The following is a 23915-nucleotide window of genomic DNA, read 5'->3' as shown; positions in this document are numbered from 1 at the left end:
GGTTGCGTAGGGCAGAGGGGATGGGAGGATAGAGTGGTGATAACTAAGGGTGTGACTTACACATATCCATAAACACAATAAAAATGATTGAATTGTACACTTTTTAAAATAATGTACAAAATTCTATGCCTAGGTATACAGCCAAAAGAAATCATACATGTGCCCACCAAAAGACAGGATATTTGCATTTGTATCTCCAATATGGAAACTACTTACTCAACAGTAGAATAGATAAATAAATGGTGATGATTATTTACAATATTATATAGCAATGAGAGCAAATGAACTATGACCACACCCAAAGATATGAATGAAACTCATTAAAAACTGTTAAATGAGAGAAGCCAGAGAGGAAAAGGTATATACCGTCTGATTCCATTTATACGTACAAAACAGGCAAAACTATTTTCTATGCTGTTAGAAATCAAGAGAGTGGCTCACTAGGTTCTGGTTCTATGGGTGTGTTCAATTTATCAAAAATTTATCAAACAAGTACATAAAATATGTGTACTTTCCTGAATCTATATTATATTTCAACACAAAGTTAATCAGCTGGCTCAGTGGTAAAGAACCTGCCTGCCAGTGTAGAAGATTCAGGAGACGTAGTTTCGATCCCTGGGTTGGGAAGATCCCCTGGAGAGGAAAGTGGCAATCCATTTCAGGATTCTTGCCTGGGAACTTCCCAGGAGAGAGAAGCCTGGTGGGCTACATTCCATGGGGTCGCAAAGAGCCGAACACAATTGAGTGAGCACAATGGTGCAAAATAAAGTTAAAAAGAAGAGCTTTCTGGGGCTTAAACCAGTGTTGACAGAAACACAATTCATAAACTAAATTTAGCAACTGACTATGGTATTTACCATCCTGTCAGAAAAATAAAAGCAGCATGTATTGCTTCTGTGCAAAATACATGCATACATTAATAAATAATACTGGGCAAGCCGAGCAAACACATCTGCTTGTGATTTCCATCTTAGAAACTGCTTGAGAAAATAAATAAGCCCAGTTTTGAACGCAGCAGAGTTTTCCTTTCTAAGAGTTCCAGCAGATGAGAAAGCAGTTCTGTGGCCTCTGTGCAGTTCCTGTTACCCCGTGACTGCTGGTCCAGCCAACTGGTTTCCTACATGGATGCATGTTCCCTACATTCAGCAGAACAGAACAGGTCAGGACACACTGCTTACTATTTAGAATGTGGCTTACCAGAGGCAAAGCTCTGGCCTTGCTCCAGTGGGAAAACAGGATACACCAAATAATTGTCTACTTGCAAATATAATTTACAGGAATGTCTGTAGAGATGTTTAATGACAAGTGGGGAGTGTAATGATTCTGATTTATGAAAAAGATGGGCATGCTCAGTGAAGAAGGGCAGAGATGGGTAAATTTCCTGAAGGGCAGTGAACTTACAGAAGTGAGAAAACAGTGAGCGTGTCCCCTGTAATGCTGTCAGGCAAATCATCCCAAGTGTGCGTATCCCTGTCTTACAAATGGAGAAACTGAGAGAGAAGTTAAGCAGCTTGTCCAAGATGCCACCATAAAAGGTGGTAAAAAAGCCTCATCATTCAATCACAAACAGCTTTCCATGAAAAAGACAAGTGACATTGACACAGGAAACACAAAAATAGCCCAATCTGCCACAAATGCACAGAAGAAAGAAGACAAGTGCCCAGTAAGCAAGATGTCCATGTCACAAAGCAAAACAGCCATGAGAGATCAGCAAAGATGGAAAATATCAATAGTATGATGTCTGTGATTTATTTTCAAATGGTGACCAAAAATATGTGTGTGTTTATTAAAAGGTATCTATAAAAAGGATAATTTTTTTATTAATGAGGCAAGAGAGTCATTTTCTTAAGTTACCCTATCTGAGTGGGTGGCAACCCTGGGCCTCTTTCTGTATGTACTGTTCTTTACACTGCAGCCCGTACACAGCCTCCTTTGAGGTTGCACAGGGCCTGGGGCAGCAAACCTGAAGCTAATGGTGCCACAGGCCCATGGAGAACCACCCCCATTTACTTCCCACCTTCCAGCCCTCAAGCACACACTGGCTCTTTTCCATGACTTACTGGCGGTATCTGATTCATCTTCTTTGCTGCCTCTGAACCCGTCTTTCCAGCTCACTTCTAGTACCAAGCACGATGGCTTTGCACGCTAACTGCACAGTCCTCTGGGTATAGTCACCTATGCGCTGCTGTTGGCCCTCCCCCGTGTAGCCTAGCCTTCCAGCAGTACCTACTCAGAAAACACGGTCTGCTTAGCTCAGGGAACTTCTGTGAGCAAATGCAGCACTCTGTGACATTCCAAGGCAGATGACCAAAGTCAGGGCCAGAGGCTCTGTAAGCACCAAGGATCACAGGTCCTGACAGGGTCAGGCAGAGACCACAGGCAGAGCTGGACGCTGAAGGAGCCACGGGGGCAGGGATGACCACGCCACCTGAGTACATAGGTATGACGATATACTTGGGAGAGAAGCAGTTTGTTTTGCCTCTTATTACATATTACTTCCTGGGCAGAGTTTTTTGGGATCTGGGCCAGGAGCTTGCAGGTGAACCCTGTTCCTATCAGAAGTTGGAATAACCCCAGGTTGCGCAAGTCCTCTTAATCCTTTCAGAAGCCACCAGGGAGGCATGGTGACTAGATGTGAGGGGCCCATGGACACAGGAACAGCCCCCACACTGAGGCCGACCACTGTTGCCCTGGGCAAGGTGCCATGCCAGCCACCAGCAAGAAAGCTTTAATAAATAGTCTGCTTCTGTTTCAAGTCATGGGCTGGCTTCTGCTCCTCCCCTTATAGGCATTTGATGCCAGTCTGGTTCTTGGGCTCTAAGAAAAAAATAAATCATCAACAAAGCTAAGAGACAGCAACTGCCTGGGTTTACAAATTTCATTTTATATATAGGAGACAAAAGATTCACATTTAGCCTGTATTAAAGGGGGAAAAAATCCCACAAATCAATAAGGACAAGTAATCTAACACAATAAATGGGCAAAGAATATGAATATTCACAGAATACATTTCAAAAGACACCCCATCTCACTGGTAATCAGGGAAATGTAAATCAACCCACAGCAAGAACACTTTAGCTTCCCCACCAGAGTGGCAAACATGTTCTCGTTCAGGAATACTAAGTATTTGCGAGGCTGTGGGGAAACAGCAGCTCTCAGTTGCTGCTGGTGGTCATAGCAGTGCAGCCTCTCCAGAGTAATTTCTAGAAAAGCTGAAAACGCCAACCCTCTAACGTGGGAGATGTTGTTATATAATGGATTTGTAAGCATCAGGTAGAAAGAATTACCTATATCTATAGGTGTCGGTGTAAACAGATCTCAACACATACTTTTGGGTGAAAAAAGAAGGGCACGGTGATATAATGTTTGCTAAAATTATAAAAGCATAAGTATTGTTTATGGATAAAAAACAAAGAGCACCTATTGCTTGCTTGGCATGATTCTATGTGCTTTACAAATGATACGCTATTCTGCTTATGGATTCAGAGACATGTTAAAAGCAAAAAACGTGCTCTGACATGATGTACAAAAAATACTACTGTATGACAGTAGGTCTCTGGTGAGGGGTGAGTAGGAGGAGGCTTACAAAACAGACATCAACTTGATCCATTATATTGATTTTATTTGTAGTTTTGTGTAACAAGTATGGCTATATTTTAATTTGAAGTGGTAGGTACACAGGTGCTTGTTATTTGATCATATGATTGTGTTAAAAATTTTTTTTCCATGTGAAATTTTTAAGAAAAAAAAATATATGCAGCTTGAAAATCTTATAGGAAGGGTATTTCAATGTTCAAAAAATAGAACAACTTGCTGGGAGGGACAGAATGATCCACTGGACCTGTTGTGTAAAGGGCCAGGACAAGATGAACTTTAATGCAAACAGGAAGGGCCCCAGGCTGCCCGTGGTGTTCATGTGGTATCCTATCCTCCTGGGCAAGCCTCAGTCCTCAGTCTATACACTCACCCTTGTGTAAGACACAGTTCTAGCCAAGTGTACCAGTACATCTAGCTCATGGCGAATGAGAGGCAGGCGCTCCTCTTCCATCTTGCTTGCTCATCACCCCAAGATTCATTATTCAACCCAGCAGCCCCTGGACTGACCCACACACCATGGGGGCTGCATTCTTGAAGGTGTAGAGGGGCTCCTTTCGCTATTTGCAGAAAGACACTAGGCTGGTGGTTGATCTGGGAATAGAGATGGCAGATGCTTGTGAAGGAGGGAACAACTTTTAACCTGTAATATCTATTTTACCCTGAAAGAAAGTTAAAATTTTTATGTACCCATGAAGATGAGTGCCACATTTATACCAGCTACAACATGCAACCTAGTGTTTAAGAAAATGAAGATGCTGTTGAGACAGATAAAAATCCAGAGAGCACTAGTGAATGGTCATTTTCTTAATTGATGGCCATTTTACTGTACAGTGGCCACCAAGAGCACAAGAATGACTATAATGTTAAAAGGTCCTCAGCAAAAATAGGAATTTCAACCTGTCTCTTAAGGGAAAAACACCCTTCAAAATAGACCACAGACTTACACGTAAAACATTAAAACTGAAAAACATTTAGAGGGACTTCCCTGATGGTTCAGCGGTTAAGAATCTGCCTTCCAATTCAGGGGATGCGGATTTGAGCCCTGGTCAGGGAACTAAGCCCATGCATTGCAACTGTTGAGCCAGTCTACCACAACTAGAGAGAAGTCTGTGTGCCAGAACGAAGACCAACAGGCAGATTTCCCTGCTAGTACAGTGGATAGGAATCCGCCCCAATGCACAGGACACCAGTTCAATCCCTGGCCTAGGAAGATCACACATGCCACAGAGCTACTAAGCCTGTGCACCAGAACTACTGAAGCCTGCGTGCTCTAGGACCCTCGAGCCACGACTACTGAGCTGCACACCCCAACTACTGAGCCCACATGTTGCAAATACTGAAGCTTGTGCGCCTAGAGCGTATGCTCCGCAACAAGAGAAACCACTGCAATAAGAAGACCTCCTGCTCACTGCAACAAGAGAAAGCACACGTACAGCAACAGAGCCCCAGTGTGGCCAAAAATAAATAAACAAATTAATTAATTAATTAAATATTTTTTAAAATCTAGAGAAAAACATGGGAGAAAAGCTTCAGGATCTAGGGGTAGGCAATAAATTTTTAAACTTGACACTATATGCACAATCCATAAACTTAATAAACTAATTTCAGCAAAATTAAAAATTTCCGCTCTGTGAAAGATCCTGTTAAAGAGGACAACAGGATGAGCTACAGAGTGGGAGAAAATATTTGCAAGCCACACATCTGACAAAGGACTAGTATCCAGAATGCATAAAGAACTCTGAAAATTTAATAGTAAAAAACACCAAACAATTCAATTAGAAAATGGGCAAAAGACATAAAGAGATATGTCACCAAAAAGGATATACAAGTGGCAAATAAGCATATGAAAAGTTACTCAACATCATTAGCCATTAGGAAATGCATATTAAAAACACAATAAGATATCACTATACACCTATTGGAATGACAAAAATTAAAAACAGTGACAATACCAAATACTGATGAGGATGCTAATCGCTCATATATTGTTGGTGAGAATGGAAAATGGTACAGTCATCCCGGAAAACAGACAATTTCTGTACAACTAAACACGCAACTACCATACAAGCCAGCCATCGCACTGCTGACAATTATCCCAAAGAAACACATCTAGCTGGCCCCCTGCATCCACAGGTTCCATACGCAGACGTGGAACAGGAGACAGGGAGAGCTGACTGCTCTACCGCCATGGTGTATAAAGGACTTGACCACCACAGAGTTGGGGATTTGCGGGGGTCCTGGAACCAATCTCCTGAAGATACTGAGGAGAACTATAAGCAATTATGTTCCCAGAGAAATGAAGACTTATTTACAATCCCACAAAAACCTGTATATGAATGCATGCTGCTGCTGCTGCTAAGTCGCTTCAGTCGTGTCCGACTCTGTGCGACCCCATAGACGGCAGCCCACCAGGTTCCCCATCCCTGGGATTCTCCAGGCAAGAACACTGGAGTGGGTTGCCATTTCCTTCTCCAATGCATGAAAGTGAAAAGTGAAAGTGAAGTCGCTCAGTCGTGTCCAACTCTAGCGACCCCATGGACTGCAGCCTACCAGGCTCCTCCGTCCGTGGGATTTTCCAGGCAAAAGTACTGGAGTGGGGTGCCATTGCCTTCTCCATATGAATGCATACAGCAGCCTTATTTGAAAAAACTGGAAACACCCCCAAATGTCCATCAGTGGGTGAATGGTTAAACCAACTGCACGTCCATATCAAAGAATACTATTTAACAATAAAAAAAGGAACTACTGATACGCAAAACAACCTGAATGAATCTCCAGAAATTATGCTGAGTGAAGAAACCAGTCTCAAAAGACTGTATACTACATGACTCCATTACATAACCTCTGGAAATGACGAAATCCAATTAATGGAGAACAGAAACCAGACTGTGAGCAGTCCTAAGGAGGGTGGAAGCGGGAAAGTAGGTGTGGCTGTAACAGGGAAACCTGAAGGATCCTTGCAGTGGTGACGCGGTATCAGCGCGAATATCCTGGCTGCGCTACTGCACCACCGTTTTGCAAGATGTTATCATTGGGGGAAACTATATGAGATCTGTTTGTGTTATTTCTTACAACTGCATGTGAATGTACAATTATCTCAAAATAAAATGTTGAATTAAAAAAACAGCTCTTAGATGATAAAATATTGAGGACCACAAAGTGGGCTGCCCAGTTCAGTGGGCCTAGAAGTCACACTGTCTGCACCACTCTCTGCTGGGACAGTCCCTGGACACATTTGTTACACCTATTCTGAGGACCCCACTTCTCAGCCTACTTTTCTGTTGCTACACCCAAGAGGTGAAATATTGGGCACAGGAGATCATGTCCTTTTCCCCACGGTTATGAAGGAAAGCTAAACTGCTTAATGTATAACACACACTTTCATGAATTTTTTTGTCAAGATCAATAGGTCACTTCTCCCCAAAGCAAGCCTTGGTTTTTGAGCAAAAGAAACTAGACACAAGAGTATACATTCTAAGATTCAAGAATAGACAAAATTAATATACAGAGATTAGAAATCAGAATAGTGATAATCTCTGGTTGGGGAGGGAACTGACTGGAAAGAGGCACTAGAGAAATTTCTCGAGCTGTGCTGTCTCTATGGCAGCCCAGTCACATGGGGCTCTGGAACACTTGAAGCATGACTAGTCTGAATTGAAGCATTCTGTAAGTGTTAAATACACACAAGATTCAGAAGACTTCATGAAATAAAGAAATATTAAATACCTCCTTAGCAATTTTTACATGATTGATTGCATGCTGAAATGATACTTTGGCTATACTAAGTTAAAGAAAATATATCATTAAACTTATTGCCTATTTCTTATTACTTTTTAAAATATGCCTACTGAAAAACATGACACTCCCTATGTGGCTCACATTATATTTCTACTGAATACAGTGCTTTACAGTTATGGACATGTTTTATATCTTGGGGTGTTGAGTAATGGGTGTATACATTTGTTAATATTCATCAAACTACACACTTATGATTTGTACATTTTACAGTTGCATTATACCATAAAGTCCCATGATCTTTCCACCACCCAACATAACCTTCCTGATGGAGTCTACAGCTTACAAAGAACACAGACTACAAAGAACCCCAGAGTGGTAAGAGCTACAATAAAGATTTTGAGCAGGGCACTCTATATTGGTGGAAGCTTCCATTTTTAACTCCAATAAAACTGATAGTGTATGCGTGTTTGTGTGTATGTAGAGAAAGTAAACATGAAATTATTATTTGAGTCCAGTGAACTCAAGAAGACAGAGGGCATTTTCGAAAGCCTGAAATACTTGGGGACGGGAGGCATCTATGCTGCAGATTTTCCACTGGGCCACTGTTCCGAGCTACTGGGGAAAGCACATAGAAGTCAAGGGTGAAGGCTGATTCAGAACAGTTGCCCTTGGTGGCATCACTAAGGCAAATACATGGTTTGAAAAAGAAAGTGAAAGTGTTAGTCACTCAGTCATGCTCAACTCTTTGTGATCACATGGACTGTAGTCCACTAGTCTTCTCTGTCCATGGAATTCCCCAGGCAAAAATACTGGAGTGGGTAGCCATTTCCTTCTCCAGGGTATCTTTCCAACCCAGGGATCAAACCAACGTCTCCTGCATTGCAGGCAGATTTTTTACCATCTGAGCCACCAGGAAAACCCCACATACAAGGTTTAGATCTTTGCTTTCTAGGGTCAAAACCCTCAATGTTTTCTGTTCACTCACAGAGGGCTAGAGAAAACCAGAGTCCAGAGGTTAGGATGAGTTCATAAGGGTTCAAGCACAATTAACATTTCATATAAGTATGAAGGCTTCGAACTTCGACCACAGCCCTCTTGGATTCAGGGATCCAAGCCTCAAAGCCCAGCCTCCCTGGAAATCACAAAATGTCCATAGAAATATTGTAGAGTGTTTCTTGTCCAAGTGGTCTATTTTACAAAGAAATCATGGTCCAGAGAGGTTGAGGGACTTGCCTGAAGCCATACTGAACTAAGCCATACTAAGGTTGGGTTTGCTTTCCTGTCACCTGACTCCTAAACTGAAAAACACATACATGCCAATGAGAGTCACAGAACACGATTTCTAAACTAGAAAAACAGCTTGTTTATTTCTAAAGGGAGAGGCATTTGGCAGAGTTAGTGGTACCCGTCATTTATCAGGACAGTCTTCTAGCAAGGCCCCTTCAAGAGATGAAACTATATTCTGTACTTTGTTCAGCATATAACTGGGGGTGGGGGAAAGCAGCCCTTTATACTAACACTCAGCATAAGCATGGATAGGTCTGCCAACACAGAGCAGCCACAGCTTGGTTCAAGCAGTTGCCTCTGCTAGAACTGTCTTTCTCCTACTCTCCAGGCAAGGCTCTAACCTGTGGGCCTTGGGGTCATTGTAGGAGTGTGCAAAGCCACTGTTTCATAAGTATTATCTGTATCATAGTCTCATCAATGCAGTGGGTTGAAAATCTTAGTGCTAGGCTGTGGGTTATGGATTTTCTTACGTGACCTCATTTAATTCTCACAAGTACAAAACAAAACTTACACAAAACAAAAGTCTTAAGTTCAACTTGGTCCCAAAGCTAGAAAGTGATTCTTTTGAACTCAGATCTGTCTGGTTCCAAAGTCTTTGTAGACTGAATAAATAAATAATGTGGAGATGTTGGGAGGGCTTCATACCCAGGGTTTAAAGAGTTCAAGCACAGGCAAGGGTTTATACAAGTATATAGACTTCATCCTTCAAACCACAGCCCTGTTACTGGAGGGATAAGATTCAAATTCCAACTTGTTTAGGAAGTCTAACCTAATCCCATTCCAACCTATCAGATTCTTCCCTGCTCTGATTGAGCACACTTACTGCCTTGAATCAGTGGGTCTGTGATCCTTATCTGCAGATCCCTTTTAGGCAAAGAAGTATCTGGAAACAAGTTTACTCATCCTTGTATCCCACACTGGACCTCCACAGTGGATTGCATACCGATTGCATGCAAGGCAGGAGACGTAACTAAAACCATTGTGTACCGTTCACTGATTACAATGTCCAGTGTCCACGTTTATAGTTTATTTTCTATTATTACACTTAGACTGGAGTAATGAGTAGAGATATCATTACCAAATACTTTGTTAATCATCTTCGGTAGATTATGAGAAGAGCATATTTTTGTACATTGATTTCTACCCAAAATAATTCGTAGCTTAATATAATCCCCTGATACAGGGACATCACTTTATAGCTTCCACTACCAGTCCCACCTGATTATAGTCATCCCTCTGGAAGGTGTTCCATGAAGTCCACTCACACCCTTGCCCCAACCATCAGCGCTGAGTCACTGGAAGCACCCCGCCAGCCCCACTGAGGGTCACACCCAATTCTGAGAGGCTTGAGCCATGATTCCTTCTGTCTTCACCACCTCTGAGTGCTTCCAGCACCCCAGATACAGTTGCCTCTCAGGCAGCCCCAGGCCAGCTTTCGAGGTCTGAAGGAAACCTGTTTATCATAGGTTCACCAGGAATCAGCATCAGATTCTGTCCTCCAAGAGTGCCTGAAGCTCCAAATTAGATCATCTGCCTTCCCTGGGGAAGCAGGGAAGGCGTTGGTAGTTCAGGAGGTTTGGAGAGCAATGGACAGTTTCTTCTTTCCTTCTCGAAAAAAGACTCTGGACATCCCTGACTTGGGTGGATAAGGGATTGTCCAGCAGATCCAAGGGCTAGACTTGGGCCTGGCAGAGGCTGACATCTTGGTAACTAGCCATGAGAGAGAACCAGATGCAAGCAAGAGGACACTTTCTTGAGGGACTCCTCTCCTACCTTCAAATCACTTGAAATTTCTACACAGACCCCATCTGGAGGTTCTCAGGGACCAACCCTGCCCCAAAACAAAGGCTGAGAAGAGCAAGCCTTTGTCAGTACAGCAAGCAGCAGCATTAGTGACAAACTCCACATAGGCTCCAAGGTTAGGTAGCGTACTTGACGTCATGTAGCAAGTAGGTAGAGGAGCCAGGGCTATAACCCAAAGCAGTCTATACAGTCTAGTCTATAACCCAAAAAGTTCTTGCTTTTTCCTAACAGGTAAAACTGGGGATCTGATAAGTAACAGGCATGGGGTGTTGGTCAGCAAGAAAGCAGTCTAGGGTTTCCCTGGTGGTTCAGTGGTTAAGAATCCACCCTGAAATGCAGGGGACACCGGTTTGATCTGTGGTCCGGGAAGATTCCACATGCTATGGAGCAACTAAGCCTGTGCACCACATCTACTGAGCCTGTGTCCTAGACTCTGTGAACCGCAGCTACTGAGCCCATGTGTTGCAACTGCTGAAGCCCATGAGCCTACAACCCGTGCTCTGGCCAATAAAAGAAGCCACCACAATGGGAAGCCTGGCACACTGCAACTAGAGAGTAGCCCCCACTTGTTGCAACTAGAGAAAGCCCGTGTGCAGCAATGAAGACCCAGTACAGCCAAAAAATAAATAAATCCTAGAAAGAAAGAAAGCAGGTTGTACATGACCAGATCAGAAACAGTAAAGTACAGAAGTCCGGGAGTTTTTCACACCATGGCTCCTAGAACACTAAGTAGTAATCATGCTGACTTATCTTCTCCCTCATTGGACTACAAGTTCCTGGAAGACTGGGTTCTCTGGCTTTCATAACAACAGCATCTACCTTGTGCTTGGCATGGTGTAAGCGCTCAGGAATATCTGTTGAATGCTTGAGACTCTTCAGGGTTTCTTAAGAGCAACGTAGGAACAAAATCAGGTTAAACCACCGCAGTCAGTAGGCAAGGCCTTAAGCACAAGGGAGTGGCAGGCATGGAAGGGAATTAGGCCAAATGCTCAGGAAATCTTTCTCTGGATCCATGGATCTCCTCCTGACAGAGTCAGAATTTCTCTGAGGCCTGGGGCCCCTAATCCGTGATTGTAAGCCTGTAGCAGGCAAGAGGTCTGCTTTGTTTGCACATAAAGTCAAAGGTCAGGAAGGATACCATGTGGCCAAAGGCGGCCTGACCCAGCATCATGAAACATGTTCGCTTTGGAGAGTAAATAAGGAAAGCCCTCACAGTCTAAGGAGCATCCTGAAGACCAGAAGTGCGGCTTGGAGGCTACAGGCTAGCCATGGCAGAGCTTGCCTAGGGAGGCACCGGGAGGTAGTGAGTGACCAAGCTAGAGGAGAATTGTTTTCTTCATCAGAATCCCATCTGCTGATGCTCCTTGAGCCACTGGGTCTCCCCAGAAAATTAGGCTTGGTGATCCGAAAGCCGGCATATGCTTTCCATCTTCAGAAACCAGCATGTTCAAAACACTGTGATCTTGGAACTCCAGCCCAAGAAGAGTCTGCTGTCTCCCTCCAACTTCCCTCCTCCTTCTTTTGTTTTTTTTAAACAAGCAGTTCTCTCAGACAAGAAACCTCTTCCGGCTTCTTGTCCCTTTTCCATGCCCAGGCCTACACTCCATCTGGTGTTCAAAGCTGTGTCCTGACCCCAGACCTAGTATGTGGCCTAGCTGGGTGGCAGGGCAGACTCATTGGTGCCCAGGCCTCCCTCTGCTGGGTGCTGAAGGTAAAAGCCACCACTGATCATATCAGTGGGAGCCCAGTTCGGCTTAATCAACACAATTTCACAGTTGCAGACTTACAAAGAGGTAGCATTAACTTACTTCGCTGCTGCAGAGCACATCCTCCACCTGCCAGCCCCCATCCCACCCTCTGCATTGAGGACAGAAGAAAACAGACCCAGTAGGTAGTAAGGAGCCAAGCAGTGTTAGCAGTTGGTGAGAAGAGCAGACACTGCAGAGCTTAGTGGCCTGGGGTGGACAACATGGCGTGGGAGGTCCCCAAGTTTATCAGTGAAAGGGGTCTGGCTCAGAGGCAGTGTCCTGGAGACAGAGCACAGGCCTTGCCCTTGCCCCTCCCCCTCAGGACAGGCTGCTAGAGGCTCCGCTTCTGGTCATCAGTGAGCCCACCAATGGGAGAGCCTAAAGCCCCGGACCAGAGCCCAGAGTCAGTGCAGGGTGCCTGACAGCCACCAGCTGCAGCCACCAGTCTGCTGGGCCAGGCCAGCATTTCCTGTTGCCTGAGTGCCAGGTGCGGGGTGGGGTACCTACTCCTTGGTGTGCGCCACCCGGCGGAGGTGGGGCAGCCGAGGACCTCCCAGCCTGAGCGCGATCGGCCCCCAGAGAGGCTCTGAAGGATCCCCAAGACCCCCTCCCAGGGGACTGACCCGTCCCTCTCCTCCAGGGCCGCGTACCTGAGAGGACGGACGCCCCACAACCTCGCTTCCTGCCAAACCCGGGAGAGGCCGACCCGGGCCCCCAGCACCCTCGGGCTCTGGGAGCACAGCCTCGCGACGCGCAGCATCCCGACGTAGACAGCCATGGCTCGCGACGCCCGCGTCCCAGCCAGAGAAAACTTTTAAAGTGCGCTGAGGCGGGGCGAGCGCGGAGCGGGCGGGGAGGCGGGAGGGTCGCCTCTGCCTATGGGTTTCGGAGGACTCGGTGCCGGGCGGGCGGGGCGGAGCGAGGCGAGGCCGAGAGAGGCATGGAGGAAGAGCCTGTTCGCGGGCCACCTTCCCCTGGACCCGCAGCCCTCCCCCTCCTACCCCCACCCTCGAAGAATTGCCCTGGTTTCCCTCCGGATCGGGCGTACACGGCCGCTGCCCAAGGCAGGTCTCCCTTCCCAACCACGGGGGCCTGGGTTTGGAGGCGCAAGACTTTGTTATTTCGTGGAGGGGCAGCCAGCTGCGCGGCGAGGTCAGACCCGGCCACCGCCCCCCGCCCTGACCCGGCCACCCCCGGTCTCCTGTCCGCAAGCAGTGTTGGCCCGGGGGGAGGGGGGGGTCACGTGTGGGCCTACCCCCTTCTCGCCCGCCCCGGGTTGCAGGCCTGAAGCCAGGGGAGCCCGCGTTCCCAGAGATGCCAGCTGGAGGAGAGGGCCCGCGGGGGAGGGGAGGCAGCTGGGACAAAGGGTGCAGAGCCCCCGGCGGGCCCAAGTACTGGCTGAGGATAGATGTCAGCTTCAGAAGGGGCTCCAGTTGGTACCCCCACATCCCAAGCGTCAGTCTCCCATCTCTATTCCCCGTGGCCCTGGGCATTGGAACCTGTGCCCCATGCTGTTCCAAAGTCTGAATGTAAAATAAACCTCTCTCTCCAGGCCCTCCCTGTGGCCTTGGAGACCAAGGTGCAAGTGCAGAATACTCAGAAGATGAGTGCCCATCTCTGGACCTGGCTAGGCGAAGAGGCACTGGGCACCAAGGCGGCACATGTGCCAGGTCCACAGTGTCCCTGTAGCCATGACCCTTCCTCCAGAGGAGGAGGGGAGAACACTGGGGGAAAGGCCCTGGCAGGGTGACCTCCCCGTCCTGACCCAGAGGTAGGGATATACACTGGGCCAAGAAGAACTGGTGGCTGAGGGTGGGACTTGGCCTAACCCTTTATTTTTATTTGGGAACTTGGGCTCAATTGGGGTTGTGAGAAGGAGAGTACACTGCTCCTCTTCATGATCCTGAGAGTGACTTCAGAACCCCCTGAAACCCTGGCTCCTGGAGAGGGTTCCCACATTTCAGTGATATGGGGATGGTGCAGGAAGAAAGACAGAGGGGCACAGATTATAAGGAGCTGGACTTGCAAGGACATGTCTTCCTAACAGACTAACTCACACACTCTGCTGGCTCAGCCCAATGAATGTGGGGCCCTAGGGAGTATCCCAAGTCTGGGTACTAAGCCCTACTTGGAAGGCTCTGCTACTAGCTTGCTGGGTGACCCTGGGCAAGTCATTTCTCCTCTCTGGGCCTGTGAAGTGGAGAGTAGCTAGTGACCTTGCAGGCCCTTGAAATTTCCTTGCTAGTCTGAGAGTCCTGGGGGAAGGGTGGGAAGAGTTCGTTCCTGAACTTTGCTCCAGCCTCGGCTTTGCATACACTGGGCTTTCCTGACTTCCCAGACAGATGTGGAACCACAGCCACCAATTTCAAGATGTATCCCCCCATGCTAGACTCTTCAAGGACGTTATCTCTGCCCTCACAATCAACCTACGGAGAATAGGAATGTCTTGGAATATGTCTCTATTTTTATGGATAAAGAAATTGAGACCCAGAGAGGTTTAGCTACTTGCCCAAGATCAAAGTGGGCACAACAAACACAGGCCAAGGCCCTGTCTATACTCAGTTTGAGGCTTTGGGTAAGTCACAGGGACTTTCTAGCCTCAGTCATCTTTAAAATGGAATAATACCAGCCTCACCCAGAGGGCCAGGGTAATCTCTGAGTACAGTAGCCCAGACCAGTTTTCAGTGTTGGGTAGTTTGTTTTTCCATCTTCTTCTTCCTTCTGTGTCTACACTCTGACACTTTCCTCTGCATGAGGTATATTGCAAACTTTTTGGGGGGAGGAGGAGTTACTTTTCGTCTCTGCAAAGGCTTGAGACCTGTGGTAGGCACAAGTTCCAAGGAAGGTGAGGAGGGTTGGGGGAAAGGAATACAGAAATGCCTGATGCAAGAGTTTCTGAGTCCAGGAAGCAAATCACGGTGATCAGAATTCTTGGGTCACGTTGAGGGAGTAGTGAGCAAGGGAGCTGGGCACCTTGGCCATCGAGGCTCTCCAACTTTCCTCCTTCTTCCTTCAACCAGCTCAGCTCCTCATAGCTCCCCAAGGGGAGCTTTCTGCCTGATTCGTATCTGCTTGTGCTGCACGTGACTTGCATGATTTATGGCCCTTGTGATTTTGCTCATGCCATTGGCTGTCCTGAGAAAGCCCTACTCCTTCCTCTTTGTCAATTCCCTCCCCTTCCTGTGCTTCAAAATCAGTCTCACACTGTAAACACCATTTATTGATTAAAAAAAAAAATTCTTAGCATCAATCAACCTATGAAAAAGTCCAGAAGACTTGAAGTTAGGAAATAGAATGTAAATGCTACAAACCTTGGAAGTCACTCTTGACAGTAGCTGAGAGGTAAGAAATAGGAGATGGAAGTGGAGGCAGATATTCTTACCTTATAAATTAAGGTATCAGGGAATCCTGTTTATTGATAATGGAACATGAAATAAAGGAGTATGTCATTTAAAGTTACAAAGCAAGAGTGTATGTACAAAAATAGCAATAAAACTGTATTAGAAGGACTTGAGAAAAGATGAGAGTGAAAATTCTTACCTATTAAACAGAAAATCAAGAAATGGCTGAATAAGTATATTGTTTAGAGATAAATAATAGAAGATAAAACAGAAACAATTATAATAATGCAGATGGTTCCCTTTGGACTTGAATAGACATTTCTCCAAAGAAGATGTATGAATGGCCAATAGGCACATGAAAAGGTACTCAACATCATTGGTCATTAGAGAAATACAAATCAAAACCACAGTGAGTTACTGCCTCACATCCATTAGGATAGCTTCTATCAAAAAAATAGAACAACAAGTTTTAGCAAAGATATAGGGAAATTGGAACAATTGCTGGTAGGATTGTAAAATGGTGCAGTGGATGTGGAAAACAGTATGGCAATTCCTCAAAAAATTAAGAACAATTACCACATAATCTAACAATTCTGCTTCTGGTGATAAAGTGAAAGTGAAAGTCACTCAGTCCTGCCTGACTCTTTGTGACCCCCACGGACTATACGGTCCATGGAATTCTCCAGGCAAGGATACTGGAGTGGGTAGCCTTTCCCTTCTCCAGGGGATCTTCCCAACCCAGGAATCAACCCAGGTCTCCTGCATTGCAGGCGGATTCTTTACCAGCTGAGCCACAAGGGAAGCCCTCTACTTCTGGGTATGCACCCAAAATAATTGAAAGTAGGGACTCTAGAGAAGAAAATGGCAACCCACTCCGGTGTTCTTGCCTGGAGAATCCCAGGGACAGGGGAGCCTGGTGGGCTGCCATCTATGGGGTCGCACAGAGTCAGACATGACAGAAGCAACTTAGCAGCAGGAGCAGCAGCAGGGACTCTAGAAGATGTGTCTACATTAGTATTTAGTGCAGCATTATTCACAGCAGCCAAAAGGCAGAAATACCCCCAAATGTCCATGGATGGGTGGATAAACAAAGTGTGGTGTGTAAAACAGAACATTATTCAGCCTTATAAAGAAAGGAAATTCTGGGACTTCCCTGGTAGTCCAGTGGCTAAGATTCTGTGCTATCAGCGCAGGGAATCTGGGTTCGATCCCTGGCCAGGGAACTAGATCCCACATGCTACAACTAAAAGATCCTGCAGGCTGCAATGAAGACCCAAGATTACACGTGCCACAAAGACCCAACACAGCCAAATACATAAATAAGTAAATAAATATTTTTTTTAAAAAAAGGAAATTCTGATTCATGCTACCAGAATTATCCTTGTAGAAACATTTACGGTATGCTAAGTATGATAATTGAAGTGTTCCTGGTGGTTCAGAGGTTAAGAACCTGCCTGCCAGTGCAGGAAATGCAGGTTTGATCCTGGGTCTGGGAAGATCCCGTGGAGAAGGACATGGCAACCCACTCCAGTATTCTTGCCTGCAAAACCCCATGTACAGAGAAGCCTGGCAGGCTCCATGGTGTTGCAAAGAGTCGGACACAACTTAGTGACTGCACAAGTATGATGAGGACAATTACTGTATGATTTCACTTACATAAGGAATCTACAGTAGTCAGATTCAATGAGACAGAAAGTAGAATGATGGTTGCCAGGGGCTGTGTGGAGGGGGACGAAGGACTTATGGGTACAGGGTTTTAGTTTAGGAAGATGGAAAACTTCAGGAGATGGGTGGTTGTGATGGTTATACCAACAATGTGAATGTACTACTACTTTTTGATAAAAAGCCTTTCTCTCTTTTTTTTTTCCTAAGACAGTGTACATGTTTTCTCTTAATAATTTTGTTGTTAACAGCCCAAGGGAGGCATCCTGACTAGATCATTTACAGAGCCCATTGTGTTTCCTGAGGTTCCCACTGAGTACCAAAGTGTTACATAGGTACTGTAGTTGGCCTCGGGAGAATCTGGCTCTGCTGCTTTCCCTCTCAATGACCTTGAGCAAAGTTCTTTCCTCTGCTGTAGTTTTTCAGAGCTTTCTGTTGTAAATGACTGTTTACAAGTACTATATGAAACATGTCTTTTTCAAAGAAATTTCTTCACCATAAGTCTGAGAAGGGAACTATCTAATATGAGATGCAGCAGTCATGAAGGAAAGGTGGGGGAAAAAAGGAGAGACTACTAGCAGCCACATAAAGAGGAAAGAGGAGAATGAGGAACGGAGTTTTAATCTTGAAAGAAGAGATGACAGTGACTTGATAAATGATGGTTATACTCTGCCAATCAGATCCAGTAGCCAATACCAAAAACAAAGCAAAGCAAACAAAAAACAAAGTTAGCAAGAATTGTGCTAAAAACAATGCTTCTGATTTTCAAACTGAAAGTGAAAATAAGGAACTCATTCTGAACTGCTATGTAAAGTAAAAATTATTTTGATCACAACTAATAGTTGATGGCAAACACAGACATTTGTGATCTTAGACAGTAAATATTTTCTTGCTGACAGCTCAGAATTGAAAAAACTAAAGCAACAGCAGTTCTAGCATTTGCCAAAAGTTGTGAAAGCTTTGCTTTCATAAAGAATATGGGACAAAAATCTTTCTTTAGGTGATGTAATTTTTAATTTTTCTTGGGTCAAAGTCAAGAGCTAAAGTTATGTGTCAAGCCTTGAGTAAGACCCAATGTTATCAAACCAAATCTAATTTATCTTCCTTTACTCAATCATTGGTTCAACAGACATTCACTGAGTGCCCACTCAGTTCAGTTCAGTTCAGTTGCTCAGTCGTGTCCGACTCTTTGTGACCCCATGAATCACAGCACGCCAGGCCTCCCTGTCCATCACCAACTCCCAGAGTTCACTCAGACTCACGTCCATCGAGTCAGTGATGCCATCCAGCCATCTCATCCTCTGTCGTCCCCTTCTCCTCCCGCCCCCAATCCCTCCCAGCATCAGAGTCTTTTCCAATGAGTCAACTCTTCGCATGAGGTGGCCAAAGTATTGGAGTTTCAGCTTTAGCATCAGTCCTTCCAATGAACACCCAGGACTGGTTTCCTTTAGGATGGACTGGTTGGATCTCCTTGTAGTCCAAGGGACTCTCAAGAGTCTTCTCCAACACCACAATTCAAAAGCATCAATTCTTCCGCACTTAGCTTTCTTCACAGTCCAACTCTCACATCTATACATGACCACTGGAGAAACCATAGCCTTGACTAGACGGACCTTTGTTGGCAAAGTAATGTCTCTGCTTTTGAATATGCTATCTAGGTTGGTCATAACTTTCCTTCCAAGGAGTAAGCGTCTTTTAATTTCATGGCTTCAGTCACCATCTGCAGTGATTTTGGAGCCCAAAAAAATAAAGTCTGACACTGTTTCCACTGTTTCCCATTAGATACTGCCAAGTGTGGGCTCTCGGGCTGCAGATATGAATAAGACAGGGTTCTGCCCTCAGGGAACTCACTGTTTAGTAGAGAACATCAACTCTGAAACTGATGGTGGTATGTGGTATGGCCAGTGCCGTGAGGGAAGGGCGCAGGGGATAGGCACCTACTCTAAGTGTGTCACCTAAGGTCACTTAGAGGTCTGAGCTGAGTGTGTAGTGTATTGGTTTGGAAACGGCAACCCACTCTAGTACTCTTGCCTAGAAAATTCCATGGATGGAGGAGCTTGGTGGGCTAAAGACCATGGGTCACCAAGAGTCCGACACGACTGAGCGACTTCACTTTTACTTTACTTCCTAACACTACTGGAATAAATTACCAAGTTTAATGGCTTAAAGCAACAGAAATTTATTCTCTTACAGCTCTGGAGGCCAGTCTGAAGTGAGTCTTATGGAGTAAAACCAAGGTGTTGGCAGGGCTAGTTCTTTCCAGATATTCCAGGGAGAATTGTTCCTTGTCTCTTTCAGCTTCTGTTGGCTCTAGGCTTCACTCTTATATCTGCCTCCTTAGTCACATTGCCTCATTCCCTTCTATGTTCAATCTCGCTCTGCCTTATAAGAACATTTGTGATTTCCTAAATAATCTCTCTGTCGCAAGATCTTTAATTTGATTATATCCGAAAAGTCTCATTTGCCATATAAAGTAGCATATTCACAGGTTCCAGGGATTAGGGCATGGATAACTTTGGGAGCCATTATGCAGCTCACCCCAGACAGGACTGGGAGGGGAAACTGTGGACGGCTAATGGGATGTAATAGGGGCAGAGTCTATAAACAGGCATATGGAGAAAATATATGTGAAGACAGGGAGCATGTACATTCTGGAAGTTGTTAGTATTGCTATGGGACTGCATTTTTGGGAGTCGTGGGAGGCAAGGCAGGGCCTATAAGAGAGGCAGGCAGACTGTATGATGATTATGGATTTTATTTCCAGCATGCTTTTAGCTAGCATGTGGTATGTGGTAGGTACTCAATATATCTTGAGTGATTTGAGTCAAACAAATGACTCAAATTATATTCTTAGAATGCCTACTATATATAGTAGGAGATATAAATAGAAAAAGAATCTCCATTTGGTGGTATTCAAACCCTATGACCAAGAAGTGAGGCCTTTCAAGGCCTAGGCAGTATGTCAGGATGCTTCCAAATGCTGGTACCATGACCCAAGCTAATCCCTCTGCCACTCTCAGTGGAGAGGCAGTATAATCCCTGATGGTTTCATCATGACAGTTCCAAGCGTCACACACAGACAGAATCAGCAGAGAAGCATAGCATAGCCTTTGATTAGCAAGGACAGCCTTTCTCTTGAGCTCTCCAGCAGACTCCCTGGGGTTCAATCATTGTTATCCCTGCTAACAATTCTAATGCAAAGGGCACGGGGAAGCCATAGGGCATCAGTGGAAAGAGATCACTTTTGGTTGGGGTAATCAGACAAGGATTTCTGGAGGAGGTGGCATCTAGACTGGGCCTTGAAGGGTGAAAAAAATGGTGGTAGTGGAGAGGAAGGAAAGGACATTTTAAGCTGAATGGCATGAGCAAGGAGGAGGAGGTGGGAACATGCAAGAGTTGGTTGGTTTTATAGGAATTATTTTTTAAGTGTCTTCTAGGGAATTTTGAGAACTTTGTGTATTTTTTCAAAATTAATCCTTATTGAAAATATAGCTTCCTCTATAGATGGAAATTTATGATGAGGAAATCCAGGATTGGAGAGATTAGGTGATGTATCCAAAGTTGGCAGAACCAGGACTTGATCTCAACTTTGTGTCCAACCTATAGTGATTTTATTAATTCATTCATTATTTATAGTAAACTTTTCTTCATTGTAATTTATTACAAAATTATAATACATGCACCTTGTAACGGATGTTCAAGTTAAGTAAGGTTAAAAATATGGATGTTCTGTATCTTTCCCAAGCTCTTACACAACATGTAGACTTACGCAAAGGGCTTCCTTGGTGACTCAGATGGTAAAGAGTCCACCTACAATGCAGGAGACCCAGATTTGATACCTGGGTCGGGAGGATCCCCTGGAGAAGGGAATAGCAGCCCATTCCAATATTCTTGCCTGGAGAATCCTATGGACAGAAGAGCCTGGCAGGCTACAGTCCATGGGGTCGCAAAGAGTCAGACATAACTGAGCAACTAAGCTAAGCACAGACATATGTAAATGTTTCTTCACCTCTCCCTTTTTGTATTTTTCCCCAAAATGAAATCATGCTGGACAACTGATGAAATCTGAGTAAGGTCCATAGATTGATAATAGTATTGATCAGTGTTAAATTGTTGATTTTTATAACTATCCTGTGCTTATATGAGTTCTACTTGTACCTGAGAGAGACCCAGTGATGTATTTATGGATAAAGGGTATCATGTCTGCAACATACTCTTAAGTAGTTCAGAAATATGTAGATGTTTCTATAGTAAAATGTTAACAGTTGGAAAATTTGGGTGAAGGGTATCCAGGAATTCTTTCTTCTATCCTTGCAACTTTTCTCTTTTTTTGCAACTTTTCTGTAAGTCTGAAATAAGGTCAAAATTTTAAAATGCTATGCCATGCCTCCAGTGACTTGCATTTTTTGCTTGAGCATATACAACAAATATTTTTTTCCAGGTCAGTACATGTAGTTCTATGCATTCTCTTTAATGACTGCATAATGTTCCACAGTGAGGTTCCATTGTATAAATGCATTCTAATTTGTTCAGCTCTCCCCTTTTGATGGATTTGACTATAAATACAATGTTAATTATATATTAAGAACTCCTGTACACTGTATCTGTTTCTAGACTTTCCATGTTGTTCCACTGATACCTGCCCATGACAATGCTATACTGTTTTGAGTTTTCTTATAACATCTAATATACGGTTGGGCAGAACCCAAATGAGTATTTTTTAATTTCATGAAGCATTTTTGGCAATTCTCATGCATCTACCCTCTCATCTGAATTAGAATTTTTTCATCTTATGTACAAAAACCTTTTAGGGATTTCTAATTGCAGTTGCTTTAAATTTGAAGTTTACTTTGGGACAGACTCATTTATAAGAACATAAATGTAGCTCTCTACATGTGGAAGTATTTAAAGCAAACCTATGTAAATAAGCAAACTATATAAACAGAGATCATGTGCCTTAAAAAGTACATTGGGGCCTCCAACCTTCAAGGGCTCTCTGAGTCTACCTAATTTTTCAGTCCACCTCCAGCTATGGGGCAACACATGAAAGCTGCCTCAGAAAGGTTCATGTCACTGCACGGTGCCATTCAGCTCTTTCTTGTGTGTGTCTCTCTGTGGGTCCTTGACACATTTTCCCATTTTATTATTCCCATTTGACAGAACGAGGAACGGAAGCTTGGAGAACTGGAGCGACTTGCCAGGATTGCACTGGACATGGCAGGGGCAGCACCCGTCTGACGCCCAAGGAAGCTGCTGCCTCCTGTCCTGGTCCTGATCTTTGGCTTCTCCAGGGCTGTGCTACTAGAGGCAGTTGTTCAAACAGCTTCAATATCCTGGCACAAGATGGCACTTCATTTGATGGGACGCAGCACAAGGCCAGTCTCGTTCCCAAGGAAACAGCTGCCAACAGATGATAGGCTTCACTTTCTCATGAAGCTGTGGGTCTCCAGCCTCAGGGAGTGAAGAAGTCTCAAAGCGAAAAGCTGCAATCAATTCCTCACTCTGCTGCTGTGTGTGGCATCTCTGTCTGTCTGAATCTGACCCATTGTTCAAAGCCCAACTTAAATGCCACTTCCTCCCATGGAGACTTTTCTGATTTTTTCCTTTCTCCCAGGTTCCCCTCTCTGTCATGCTAGGTATGATCATAGGCCACCAGACTCCTCTGTCCATGGAGTTCTCCAGGGAGTGTGTTGCCATTCCCTTCTCCAGGGGATCTTCCCAGCCTAGGGACTGAACCCAGGTCTCTTACGTTGCAGACAGATTCTTTACCATCTGAGCCACCAGAGAAGCCCAGGTATGACTCACCTTCCTCCAAATACACTCACTTGCTGTGACTGTCCTTAGAGTTAAATAGTTGACCTCTCTGAGTCTTAATTATTAATCCTTCCTTTGTAAAGTGGAAATAATATGTGCCTTGTAAGGCAAAAGTTCAGAGAAGGCAATGGCACCCCACTCCAGGACTTTTGCCTGGAAAATCCCATGGATGGAGGAGCCTGGTAGGCTGCAGTCCATGGGGTCGCTAGAGTCAGACACGACCGAGTGACTTCGCTTTTACTTTCACTTTTCACTTTCATGCATTGGAGAAGGAAATGGCAACCCACTCCAGTGTTCTTGCCTGGAGAATCCCAGGGACGGCAGAGCCTGGTGGGCTGCCGTCTATGGGGTTGCACAGAGTCGGACATGACTGAAGCGACTTAGCAGCAGCAGCAACAGCAAGGCAAAAGTTAAAAGAAAGAATACATGTAATATATGTACAGTCCTAGCACACAGAATGCTCTTACATATGTTGTTCTGATTTTATCACACTCAAATCTATACCCACACAGCCCTACACAATCACAGACAGATTTTACCTGTGTGTGTTGAGGCCCTTATTCTTTTTTCCTTCTATAATAATTATTTGTGTAGGTTCCCAGAGTAGGGTAGAGAAATAGGGTGTAGTGAAAAGAAATAGGATTTGGAATAAAAAATTGGGGTCTTCCCCTCAAACATCTGTGTGACTGAGGTCAAGTTAGTTCTCCCAAGTTACTTCTTCCTTCATAAAAGAGAGATAACAATAAAATGTGTTTCAGAGTTTCCTCATGTACATTATCAAACTAAGAACGGATGCTCAAAGGCTTCAGAGACTGCCAAGTGCTAATGGATTGTTACCCAATTGCCCTCGTCTGTTTCCCAGAAGCCCAGAGCACAGTGCCTTGTGGGGGATGAGAAGAGGCGCACACATGATTGTTAAAAGAGT

The 23915-nt window shown here is 44.8% G+C and overlaps 1 protein-coding gene across 2 annotated transcripts in view; it reads right to left on the bottom strand.

Annotated features, from left to right (window-relative positions):
* Positions 1–13056, bottom strand: part of ACSF2 (acyl-CoA synthetase family member 2) — a 31440-nt gene extending 18384 nt beyond the window's left edge. The window contains exon 1 of one of the 2 annotated variants that reach the window (XM_055576194.1): positions 12824–13056. In XM_055576194.1, the coding sequence (XP_055432169.1) occupies positions 12824–12951 (128 nt within the window). In that variant the 5' untranslated portion in view covers positions 12952–13056. The remainder of the gene's footprint in view (positions 1–12823) is intronic. The other variant, XM_055576193.1, reaches the window with a different exon arrangement.
* Positions 13057–23915: the final 10859 nt, after the last annotated feature.

The sequence above is a fragment of the Bubalus kerabau genome, chromosome 4, assembly GCF_029407905.1.
Source record: "Bubalus kerabau isolate K-KA32 ecotype Philippines breed swamp buffalo chromosome 4, PCC_UOA_SB_1v2, whole genome shotgun sequence".
Classification (NCBI taxonomy): Eukaryota; Metazoa; Chordata; class Mammalia; order Artiodactyla; family Bovidae; genus Bubalus; species Bubalus kerabau.
The sequence above is the reverse complement of the archived record's forward strand: the minus strand, read 5'-3'. Positions and strand labels throughout refer to the sequence as shown.